Source organism: Garra rufa, chromosome 17 (genome assembly GCF_049309525.1).
Source record: "Garra rufa chromosome 17, GarRuf1.0, whole genome shotgun sequence".
NCBI lineage: Eukaryota > Metazoa > Chordata > Actinopteri > Cypriniformes > Cyprinidae > Garra > Garra rufa.
Window position 1 is genome coordinate 5,383,455 of NC_133377.1, and position 12,024 is coordinate 5,395,478.

General features: G+C 34.3%; 2 protein-coding genes across 2 annotated transcripts in view; one reads left to right on the forward strand and one right to left on the reverse strand.

Annotated features, from left to right (window-relative positions):
* The window catches only part of acot13 (acyl-CoA thioesterase 13), a 6,272-nt gene extending 3,915 nt beyond the window's left edge, over positions 1 to 2,357 (reverse strand). The window contains exon 1 of the mRNA XM_073822416.1: positions 2,216 to 2,357. Coding sequence (XP_073678517.1) covers positions 2,216 to 2,299 — 84 coding nt within the window. The 5' untranslated portion in view covers positions 2,300 to 2,357. The remainder of the gene's footprint in view (positions 1 to 2,215) is intronic.
* Positions 2,358 to 4,503: 2,146 nt separating this feature from the next.
* Positions 4,504 to 9,409, forward strand: tdp2b (tyrosyl-DNA phosphodiesterase 2b). The gene is made up of 7 exons (XM_073822290.1): positions 4,504 to 4,924; positions 5,071 to 5,237; positions 6,101 to 6,289; positions 6,395 to 6,486; positions 6,567 to 6,685; positions 7,201 to 7,371; positions 8,754 to 9,409. The coding sequence occupies exons 1-7, from the start codon at positions 4,769 to 4,771 to the stop codon at positions 9,027 to 9,029; spliced, it is 1,170 nt and encodes a 389-aa protein (XP_073678391.1). The 5' UTR covers positions 4,504 to 4,768; the 3' UTR covers positions 9,030 to 9,409.
* The last annotated feature ends 2,615 nt before the right edge of the window (positions 9,410 to 12,024 follow it).

Sequence of the window (12,024 nt, forward strand, 5' to 3'; positions counted from 1 at the left end):
TTATTCAAACAAAACATTTTAAGCTTTCAAATAATTTAAAGCTTGTGTCACGTTGTTTATTGTAAGATGTAAAAATAAGATTTTTTTTTTTCAATAAAATTACGGCTTTCTTCTGTTCAACCTAACTCGTTTCACAGAAATATTTATTTCATAGCTATTAATCTGCACCCTGCATGTTTTATTTTGCTGTATGGTTTATAATCTGAGAATCTGAGAATTACCGATGGTAAGTGCAAATACTGTAATGCAAATTTAGTAAGGAGAGTGGAGAATTTTATTTTTATTGTATATCATAGCCACGGGAACGTTTCATTTCGCCAGGATTTAAGTTATTATAAGTGCACAACCTTGATGCTTAAATAAAATGTTGATATTAGCTAGACAAAAAAAATGAAGCTTAGGCTTGCAAAGTCGGTGTTTCACGGTGTTCGGCCATCCACCGATTAAATTAATTGTCCACCCCCCACCTTTCGTTTTTTATAAAAATGTTATAAAGAAATAATTTTTTTATAGAAATAATATCAATGTAGTTATACAATACAATCATCCGCTTCATACAGCACGAGCAACAGCGCAAGAGAGGAGTGATTCAGCGAGATGATTGACACGACGATTAAGATAGATAGATAGATAAATAGATAGATAGATAGATAGATAGATAGATAGATAGATAGATAGATAGATAGATAGATAGATAGATAGATAGATAGATAGATAGATAGAGTGTTATAAATTTGGTTGTCAAGTAAGATTTTTTTTATTGTAGATTAAAAAATGTACTAATTTGGTGATCCAGTGTAAATATAATACAGTATAAAATGAGTTTTGTTTTTTTGGTTTTTTTTTTTTTTTTTGTACATTTTTTAAACTCTAATATTTTATTTCCCTGGGATAAATAAAACGTTCCTGTGGCTATATACCTACATGCACCTATATATTTTTTCTTATTTAACAAAAGTTCACTTTGCGCTCTTGTGCTCCTGCCTCCGCTATAGTCCTGACTCCTGTCAATCATCTCTGAACTACCTTGATATTATTTCTATAAAAATTATTTCTATATAATATTTTAATAAAAAAATGACTGTGGGGCAGTAATTTAATCGTTAAATGTCCGAACACCGTGAAAAGCGACTTTTTAAACCGTTTTTTTTTTTTTTTTTTTTTTTTTATCTTTAGCTGATATCAACATTTAACTTAACCATCAAGGCTGTGCACACTTATAGTAACTTAAATCCTGGCGAAATGAAACGTTCATGTGGCTGATATACAGTGCAGTAAAAAATTTAATTCTCCACCCTCGGTACCTTATGTAAATCTGCATTACAGTATTTGCACTTATCATCGCTTGTCCAAACTGAGCATGTCTAAAAGAAAAGTTATGACTGCTGTGCATTTACACACTTGACTGAACACTGATCTGTTCTTCTTTGCGCTGTCTGTACCGCAGATACTCAGATTTAAAATCATTCAGCAAAATAAAACATGCTGGATGCAGATTAATATTTGTGAAATAAATATTTGTGAAACGAGTTAGGTTGAACACAAGAAAGCCCAGTCAGAGGACTATCATCTTGTTGACTCTCATTTTAATAGAAACAGCCAGGTATGCAATCCTTAAAAGAATCAAGAAATAACGCGACACAAGCTGTAAATTATTTTAAAGCCGTAAATCTATTGTTTCAATAATTTACACTATTTGTATTTCTTGTGTACATGTGATTTTCTAATTGCTTTTCCAATTATTATTATTACAATGTTTTTAGTTATATTGTATTATATTTTGATGTAATTAATGTTATTGCACTTGTATGTTTGTTGTTTTAAAGACTGCAAAAGAATGAAAATAAATAAATAATGGTCTTTTATTTTGTTGAACGAACAATGGATGGCGTCACCGGTCCAGATTCGGTTGACCAATCGGCATAAAAGGGCGTCTGGCGACCGCCCACATGTGGAAAACGAATTTTGAAGTCGTTTATCCGTTTTCTACCGTGAATCAAAAAACGAAAAATCGAGCCGAAATCTCGTTTTTTCGTTTTGTGAACAAATGAAAAAACGAACAAATGAGCCGTTTTCTTATTTCTGCTTATTTCGTTTCAAATTGAAAATGAAATGAATAAAACGTACACGGACCGAACTGGTCTGGCTGGTTTACATATCAATGTATGCATCTCCAAGGAGAATCACTGAACCACAGATTTCGCTCTGCACCTACCTTACTTAAAACCCGGTCAAATCCAGGACAATCCACCATCGCTCTCATGATCTGTTTTATTGAATTTAGCGACAACGAAGCCATCGCTGATAATGCAAATACCACAACACACAGAGTGAAGGACAAGTTCACTCCTGAAGAATGTTTGAAAGATGGCTCAAATGTTATACAAAATAAAAGTACTGTTATTTTCCGAAGTAAAACACATTTTAAGTTTTTTTGTTTAAAACGCATCTTACCACACGCGAGGAGAACTGCAGATAACTTATGATAAAATACACTGAATTCTTCTAAATAGTCAAATAAATCTAACGATTTAATCGAAGAATTCTTTTTGAAGCTAAAACTGACAATCCGGCGGTGAGAACTTTTATTATGAAATCAAGGCTCATTCATGATTCATTTGAGTCGGATCTTTTCAGTGAATCTGATGAACAAAACAGATATGAACGATTCGTTCAAGAACAGGATTGAATCAATTTAATCTTTTCAGGCAACATACTAATGCTGCGTTCCAGGCAGTTTTTTTAACTGGCAAATCACCACTTCAAACCACGACTCACGACTTTGTAGTGTTCCAGGCAAGTCACGCCAAACTGCCTGGGCACATTTATGAATTATTATTATTATTATATTATTATTAATTTGATGGCAACGTTATATTGTCCTAATCTCTATTTTTCCACTGTGTACTACTTGCATAAACACAGCACCTTTTAGGGCTGACATTGTTGTTTCGCGGGCTATGTCACGTCAGAACTCGGAACTGGGAGTCCAGTCCCTTTAAGGCAAGTCATGTCACTCGGCGGCCGTCTTTGAAACGCTACTCGGGCAGGCAAGTGCAGCTCCTATCTCTTTGAATGGGGAAACATCAAATTCTCCAAAACTGTTCGCCAAGCTTACGATTAAATTTCATATTTTAAATCTCCAAGGAAATACAACAAGAACTGCTTCATAAATATGGTTCCTTGTGCTCCAATAGCGTTAAAAAACGCTTATTTTTCCGGCTAAATGAGCCAGTGCGCACGCGCAGTACCGAGCGCACGTCTTTGAGCGCCGATTGTTTCTATAGCAACCGGGACTTCTAACGGCAGCTGCAGTGACGCGCTGACTTTACTAATCAACGATTGGCTCTTTCACTAAGAAGGCGGGGCTTCGCGGCCATAATGAGCGTTGCATTTTTTCCCCATTCAAAACTAAACGTACATCGATCTAGTACGAGTTCACGAGTGGGAAGTCACGGGTTTGACTGCCGTTCCAGTGCACTTTCACTGGTAGAAGGTTGGAAAAACACGGGTTACGGGTTGCCTGGAACGCGGCATTATTTTAGAATGATTTAATGATAATGCTAACTATATTTAGGTTCTAAATGTATTTGTGTTTATTCGCTGACGCATGACTGCAATAAAATGGCTCATACGTACCTTTACTATTACTTGATTAATTTAATACACTAAAAGTTTTTGAACAGTAAGATTTTTAATGTTTTTAAAGAAGTATTTTCTGCTCACTAAGCCTGCATTTATTTGATCCAAAATACAGCAGTAAATATTGCGGGGGAAAAAAACAGTAATATTGTGAAATATTTTTACTATTTAAAATAACTGTTTTCTATTTGAATATATTTTAAAATGTAATTTATATCTGTGATTTCAAATCTGATTTTTTTCTAGTCACATGATCCTTCAGAAATAATTATAATATTCCGGATTCAGTGATTCTCATAAATGCTGATCTTTGGATCTTTCTATTCATCAAAGAGTCCTGATAAAAAAAACAATTTACTCACCTCTATTTGAATTATTTCTGAAGGATCATGTGACACTGATAGCTTTGCATCACAGGAATGAATTACATTTTTAAAACGTATTCAAATAGAAAGCAGCTATTTTAAATAGTAAAAAAAAATCACAATATTACTGCCTTTGCTGTGTTTTAAATCTAATAAATACAGGCTTGGTGAGCAGAAGAGACTTCTTTAAAAAAACATTAAAAATCTTACTGATATGTTATTTGTGCATATCTTTTTTTATTATTAAAGAAGAATAATTGAACATTACAAAAATATTGAAATATAAATCCAAATACACAAAATTTAATAGCAATCTAACTGTATAACTGTAAATAAGAGGAGAAAAACAGATAAACAAAATAAACTAATACCACATAGAGAAAAAAATAAATAAAATAAAACATAAAACCTAGAAGTTATTCGTGCATATCGATTTTAGAGCACTGGCACATAATTACGTCATGCTATAAAAGAATCACTGAATCGTGTTCAGTTCGAAAGAACCGACTCTTTCAGTACTACAGTTAAATGCTTCCGAAAAGCCTCTATTTGAACAATAATACTTCTTTAGTTTAGTATGTTAAATTTGGGGTAATAATGCTTTGAGCCCGTTATTTATAGTATAGTGTAAATAAATTAGGTCCAGCGACCACAGTCATACGTTAATCTTGATATTACATCTCCGTGTTTTCGCGGGTTCCACCCGGAATGTTTTTGTGGCTGTACGCGTTCATGTCCCGCCGTTATATTCAACTGTGAACATGTCCAACACTGTAATGTCAGATAATCACGCCGATCAGCAAATGTCTGCTCTAGAGGAAACGAGGACGAGTCTTTGCGATCAATTTGCCTCTGTCTCTGGGTCGGATAGTGCTGTGGCGCAGTGTTATCTAGCAGAAAATGAATGGGATATGGAGGTATGCCACTATTACTACACTCCTTAACTTTTGCTGCACCAAGTTTCTGTAAAAAACAATTTAACTGAGTAAAGTATGTTTAGCATTTCTCATCTACAACCATTCATGTTCTTATAAAAGCTTTTTTATTTCTGTGTTTCTGCCAGAGAGCATTGAACTCTTTCTTCGAGGCTCATATGGATTCAGTCTTTGATGTTGAAGATGTTGAGGAAACTAAAAATGTTTCTGGGAATAAGAGAAAGGAGGTGAATTCATCAACCACTGCTGACAATTCAGGAACAAAGAAGAAATTTAAGACAGACCAGATGACTTGGTAATGTTTTCTCCTCTATTCACTGGAAAACTGCATTTGCTCTACATTTACAGTTGAGGTTAAAAGTTTACATCCCCCTTTTAAATCTGCAAAATGTTAATTATTTCACCAAAATAAGAGGGATCATACAAAATGCATGTTATTGTTTATTTAGTACTGCCTTGAATAAGATGTTCCACATAAAACATGTTTATATATAGTCCACAAGAGAAAATAATAGTTGAATTTATAAAAAAAAAAAATTACCCTGTTCAAAAGTTTACACACCCCTGATTCTTAATACTGTGTTGTTACCTGAATGATCCACAGCTGTGGTGTTTTATTTTTAAATAGTTGTTTATGAGTCCCATGCCTGCTGTTCTTCATAAAAAAATCTTCAGGTCCCATTTACAGAATTTGTGTGTTTTTGATTACTTTACAACAATGACTGTATGATTTTGAGATCCATCTTTTCACACTGAGGACAACTGAGGGACTCATATGCAACTATTACAGAAGGTTCAAATGCTCAGATGGATCTCAAAATTATTGTTGGAAAGGGTTCAAATACACAAAAATGCTGGAAAACTAAAGAATTTGTGTGACCTGAAGGATTTTTCTGAAGAACAGCGGGCAGTTTTACTGTTCGGGACAAACAAGGGACTCATGACCCTTGAGAACTATCACTAAACAAAAAAAAAAAAACTTTATTCAGGTCTGTACTAAATAAACAATAACATGCCTTTTTTATGATCACTCTTATTTAGGTTAATAATTAATATTTTGCACATTCTGAAAGGCGGATGCAAACTTTTGACCTCAACTGTACTATACTCTATACTAATAATATTTGGAATCTTTTTTTTAAATTGTATTTTGTGTAGCATTGACCTGACAGCAGAGGAGCCCACCTGCTCCAGCAGTGTGAAGCCCCAGGAAAGTCAGGCTGAAAGTGGTGTAACTGAATCGAATGCAGAGGACAGCAAGCTCTCCATCATCAGCTGGAATGTGGATGGTTTGGACACATTAAGTCTTGCAGAGCGTGCCAGGGGCTTGTGTTCGTATCTAGCTCTGTGAGTTGTTTAGAGACCCCTGATAGCCTGTATTCCATGTTTTATTTGATACTAAGGTTGTTTTGTTTTACTTTTTGTTTTCTTTTAATCGTTGCTCTTTTGTAGATATACACCAGATGTGGTTTTTCTTCAAGAACTTATTCCGTCTTATATTCAGTATCTTAAGAAACGTGCTGTCAGCTACCTGTTTGTTGAAGGTAAGAGAATCACCTCAGTGCTCATTAAAGTTGTGTGTGAGTTATTCACTGATTAATCATTAAGTTCTCTGTCTTTAAAGGAAGCGAAGATGGATACTTCACCGGACTGATGTTGAAGAAATCAAGAGTAAAACTTTTGGAAAGTGAGATCATCTGTTATCCTACGACACAAATGTTGAGAAATCTGTTAGTTGCTCAGGTAAGTTTAATGTTTATAAGCATTATCCAAAGATTGTTTTGGGGTATACTGTTCAAAAGCTTGGGGTTGTTTTATTTGATAAAAAAAATACAGTAATATTGTGAAATGTTATTGCAATTTAAAATGATTGTTTTCTGTTTAATATGTTTTAAAATGTAATTTATTCCTGTGATGCAAAGCGAAAAAAAATTTCAGCATCATTTCTCCAGTTTTCAGTGTCACACGATCCTTCAGAAATCATTCTAATATGCTGATTTGCTGCTCAAGTGCTGATTAATATTTTTGTGTAAACCGCAATAATTTTTTTTAGGAATGTTTGATCAATTTATTGCATCCTTGCTGAATAAAAAGTATACATTTATTTGAAAAGAACTGACCCCAAACTTTTAAACAGTAGTTTATGTATTCTGTAATATTTCCTTTTCTAGGTTGTTGTGAATCTCTCATAATTTATTTGTTTCTCATCATTCATACACACATTAATGTATTTTTTGACTGTGTTGTGTCTTATTAAGGTGACTTTCTCAGGTCAAAAGCTATACTTGATGACATCACATTTAGAAAGCTGTAAGAACCAAGCAGAGGAGAGAATGAAACAACTGCGGGTCGTATTTCAAAAGATAAAGGAAGCACCAGAGGACGCTACTGTCATTTTTGCTGGGGACACCAATCTTAGAGACTCAGAGGTAAATAAAAAAGGCTTTAAAAATCACCACAATGACTAGACGGATGATACCTACCGTTTTGGTCAAAAGTTTACACCCCCCTTTTATAATCTGCTAATAGTTAATTATTTTACCAAAATAAGAGTGATCTTACAAAATGCATGTTATTGTTATTAAGTAGTGACCTGAATAAGATATTTCACATAAGAGATGTTTACATATAGTTCACAAGAGAAAATAATAGTTGAATTTATAAAAATGACCCTGTTCAAAAGTTTACACCCCCTTGATTCTTAATACTGTGTTAACTGAATGATCCACAGCTTTGTTCATTTATTTATTTTTGTTTAGTGATACTTGTTCATGAGTCCTGAACAGTTAAACTGCCTACTGTTCTTCAGAAAAATCCTTAGAGTCCCACAAATTCTTTGGTTTTCCAGCATTTTTGTGTATTTGAACCCTTTCCAGCAATGACTGTATGATTTTGAGATCCATCTTTTCACACTGAGGACAACTGAGGAACTCATATGCAACTATTACAGAAGGTTCAAATGCTCACTGATGAAACATGCATTAAGAGCTAGGGGGGTGAAAACTTTTGAACAGAATGGAGATGTGTACATCTTTTTTTGTAAATATTTTGCCTAAATATCTACCCCTTCAGAAGATAGATGTTTACCAAAAGACCAAATAAGTTAAATTTCCCCTGATCTTCAAATTTAAAAAGCCCCCCACCCCCCTCAAAATCATACAGTCATTGTTGGAAATCATTGAAAATACACAAAAATGCTGGAAAACCAAAGAATTTGTGGGACCTTAAGGATTTTTCTGAAGAACAGCGGACAGTTTTACTGTTCAGGACAAACAAGGGATAATGAACAACTATAACAAAAAAAAAAACAGCTGTGGATCATTCAGGTAACAACACAGTATTAACAATCAAGGGGATGTATACTTTTGAACAGGGTCATTTTTTATAAATTCAACTATTTTTTCTCTTGTGGACTATATGTAAACATCTGTGAAATATCTTATTCAGAGCTGTACTAAATAAACAATAACATGCATATTGTATGATCCCTCTTATTTTGGTAAAATAATTATCATTTTGCAGATTCTGAAAGGGGATGTAATTGTAAACACTTGACCTCAACTGTAACTGGTGGTACTCAAAGAGTTTAAATATCTGAAACATATAAAAGAAAACTACATTTTCGAATCATATCTGTGAAATAGTGTATTGTATTAATAATTTTTCAGTTTGCTGTTGATGAAGGCTAGTTGAGTTTATATAATGGGCCTGTGACTAACAATCGCAGTTCCACATATAATGGAGGAATGAAAGTACAGTGAAAGTCACTAGTGCACTTCAGCCTTTCTGAACATTGTTTCTGTCCACGTAGGTGGTAAAGGTGGGAGGTTTGCCTCCAGGTGCGTGTGATGTGTGGGAACAGCTGGGCAAACAGGAACACTGCCGATACACCTGGGACACCAAAGCCAACAGCAATAAGACTCTGCCTTATGTCAGCAGATGTCGCTTCGACCGCATCTTCCTTAGGTCTGCTAAAACCGGCCCAAGAGTCACTCCTGAGCACATGGCCTTGGTCGGAATGGAGAAACTGGACTGTGGCCGTTACACCAGTGATCACTGGGGAATTTACTGCACTTTTAACACATGAGTATTAGCAATAGGTCCAGATAGTTAGTAGTGTTTGTGCTAAGAAAAAAGAATAAAGAGTGCCTACAAATCCAGACTATAGATCAGTGTAAGAAACAAAGACATACAGATAATAATAGGATGCAAAGCTTGATACAAAATGCTACAGAGCTGCAGAAAGAGATCTTATTGAAGGGTTTGAGTAGAACGGGTTACTTCTTCAAACCTCAGCAATTGTTATTGTCGTTGGGGTTTTTTGTATTTGTCATACCAAATCATCTGTTATCATAAACCATGTCACAGTTATGACATGATAGCTGCTCTTTCATTTTCAAATTACATTTTTTAAATGTGAAAGTGTTGACTGAATTTAAATGATTTTATTTAAATAAATGAGACCTTGATTTATTGTGGTATGGTTGTGTGTCCTATATTATACCACAAGTGGTCAGTATTTCTCCAACATTATGGCCCTTTACATAAATAAGCCTTTAAATGTCATTGGAACAGACACACAGTGTACTATTACTTCTTGAAACTACATACAGAGTGTGTATATACTATTAAAAAAATCTGAAACCAAGTTAAATTTTGTGTAAAATGTGTAAAACACAAAATTGCGCAAATATAGAAACAATGAATTGGTTACATTTACAATAATGTTTTGAAAACACTCAAAATGCTATTGTAAAATACTGAACCAAATACAACTTTAACAACAGTTTTAAAGTAATCATCTGTGTTCTTCTACATAGAATTGACAGATTACTGTGGTTAAAACACAGGAAACTCTACAATCCAAACCAAAAAAAAAACATTAAAATACTGTTAAAATTTTAGTTTATTGACTTTCTTTTAAATTTATATTTTCTCTATTTCCCAATAAATTATTTTCAAAAGTTAGTTTACATACCAATGTCAGGAGGTTGAGATTAAATATGACACAATGTGTGACAAAAAATATCACTTGCAAACAGAATATTGTTACTGTGCATTATTATCAGAGTCATTCCTGGTAGTAACATCTTTGCATCATATTTTAAGAAAACATGTTTTTATCATTCTACCAAAATCGTGACATGTTTAACTATTAGGAATACATACTGGCCAAGTTCAGGCACTCAAAAAATAATAATTATGCTTAGATTGTTCAGACACTGGCTGTGAAAGTATTCCACCCTGTTAGGGACATATACATAGTTATCACAAAATGTTAATAATGTAAATGTTAAACAATAATGATCTTTTCTTGGATAGCATATGTCCCTTATGCCATAATAGTATTTTTTTTATATTTGAAACAATAACAAAACAATTATTGATTAATAAAATATGTCTTGATTATTAAGAACAGGCACTTTGTGCCCATTTTTGCCAACAGGATGGTAAATGTATGTAAAAAAAAATGTGCTCAAAAACATAGTTGCTGTTAATGCTGCTCACCTCACAAAATAAAACAAAAGTATGCCAAATATTTAATGTTGCTGTCAAATTATAATTTAAAATGACTTGTCTAACAGGGTGGAACAGAGCATAACAGGGTGGAACACCAGCGTTAACAGGTTTTCCAACAAGCTTTCCGTCATTGTCCTGCATGGTTTGCCATCTGTAATGTGTGGAACTGCATCTATATAATATTGTTTCAAAACAATACAAAAAAGATTTTCTTTGGAGGAGAGCCACAAAAAAAAAAAAAAAAAACACAAAAAGGAACAGTAATAGACAGTGATGCCCTTGTTTACAGGCACTTTTTATGCACAAAAACTTAATATTTAAAAAGGTCATCAGATGCAAAACAAACTTTTACATGTTGTTTGAACATTAATGTGTGTTGGCAGTTTGTGTACACAACCACCCTACAATGATAAAAATCCACCCAGTGGTATTTTTTAATCTTTAAAAGTAATATCCCCTTTTAAAAATCAGGTCATTCTCAGTTTCTTGTCGGTGTGACGACACACAGACAGAGGCCGCTCCCACGATAGTTGATTGACACGGGCACCTTACCTTAGACCCGCCCTCACCGAGCTGAAACAGTCCGACTCCGATCGCCATTGTGTCGACTCAGGTGCAGAGGAAGACAAGAATGTCTCAGATTGAGTGATTGAGGTGTTCTGTTGTTGGATGTAATAATAAACATAGCAGTCGTCATTTACTCCTGACATCTGAGCCACTGAAGACGCAGAGGATAACGTTACTTTCATTCTGAAAGGAAAATGCCCGATCCCGATCTACATATGCATCTATGTTCGTGAAAATCATTCGTGATGCAGCTTCACCCACAGCAGAAGTGAGTATAAGGGTTTTTAATGCATCTCTGCAAATGGCCTTTCTTAATAATGTGCTTGTTGGGAAGTTTTGCCAAGTTTCGCTAAATGCAGCTACAGTAAACATTACGGCTGGTCATTCCATGGCAGAGAAGGGCGGTGTGAGCAGAGCTCATTTGCATTTAAAGAAACATGCAATAGAATGAGCAGACCCTAAAGACCATAAAAGAATCTTATGAACTTGTGAAAAATGGGCATCTGATGACCCCTTTAAAATTTCTGTTCTTATTTTTTATTTCGGTCTTCTGCCTACAGTTTGTATCACTTTCTGTAAAAAAAAAAAAATTCTCACATTAAGCAATGTATTATCTTATTTCATAGGATCTCCCACTTTAGCTGAATGCTACTGTCCCGTGTAATGATCACATGAACATGTAATACAAATTTATATTGTGGTTGAATTACCCATATAACTATGTCAGATATGTTTTTACTTTTTTTTTCTCGACTAAATTCTCCATAACATAATCTAACATGGTGGAACTTGGTGGAAGAGTGTGACAAGCAGGATAACATTTAAAAAAACTAGAATATGACGCTTACCTCAGTTTGTACAGTTGAATTCCAGCGGGAGAAATGAACAATATCACTTCCTAAAAATGGTCTCAATGGAATTGTAGTCTGTTTTGGAAGGCTAAAAAAGTACATACTAACAGGGTAGAATGACTTTAGGGACACGGTAAATGAAGA

Excerpts from the sequence above, each read along its gene's own strand:
- tdp2b (XM_073822290.1), top strand. The coding sequence starts at position 4,769 with ATGTCCAACACTGTAATGTCAGATAATCACGCCGATCAGCAAATGTCT. Across the intron at positions 6,487-6,566 it reads CAGCTACCTGTTTGTTGAAG|GAAGCGAAGATGGATACTTC; the intron begins GTAAGAGAATCA and ends CTGTCTTTAAAG. Across the intron at positions 7,372-8,753 it reads CCAATCTTAGAGACTCAGAG|GTGGTAAAGGTGGGAGGTTT; the intron begins GTAAATAAAAAA and ends CTGTCCACGTAG.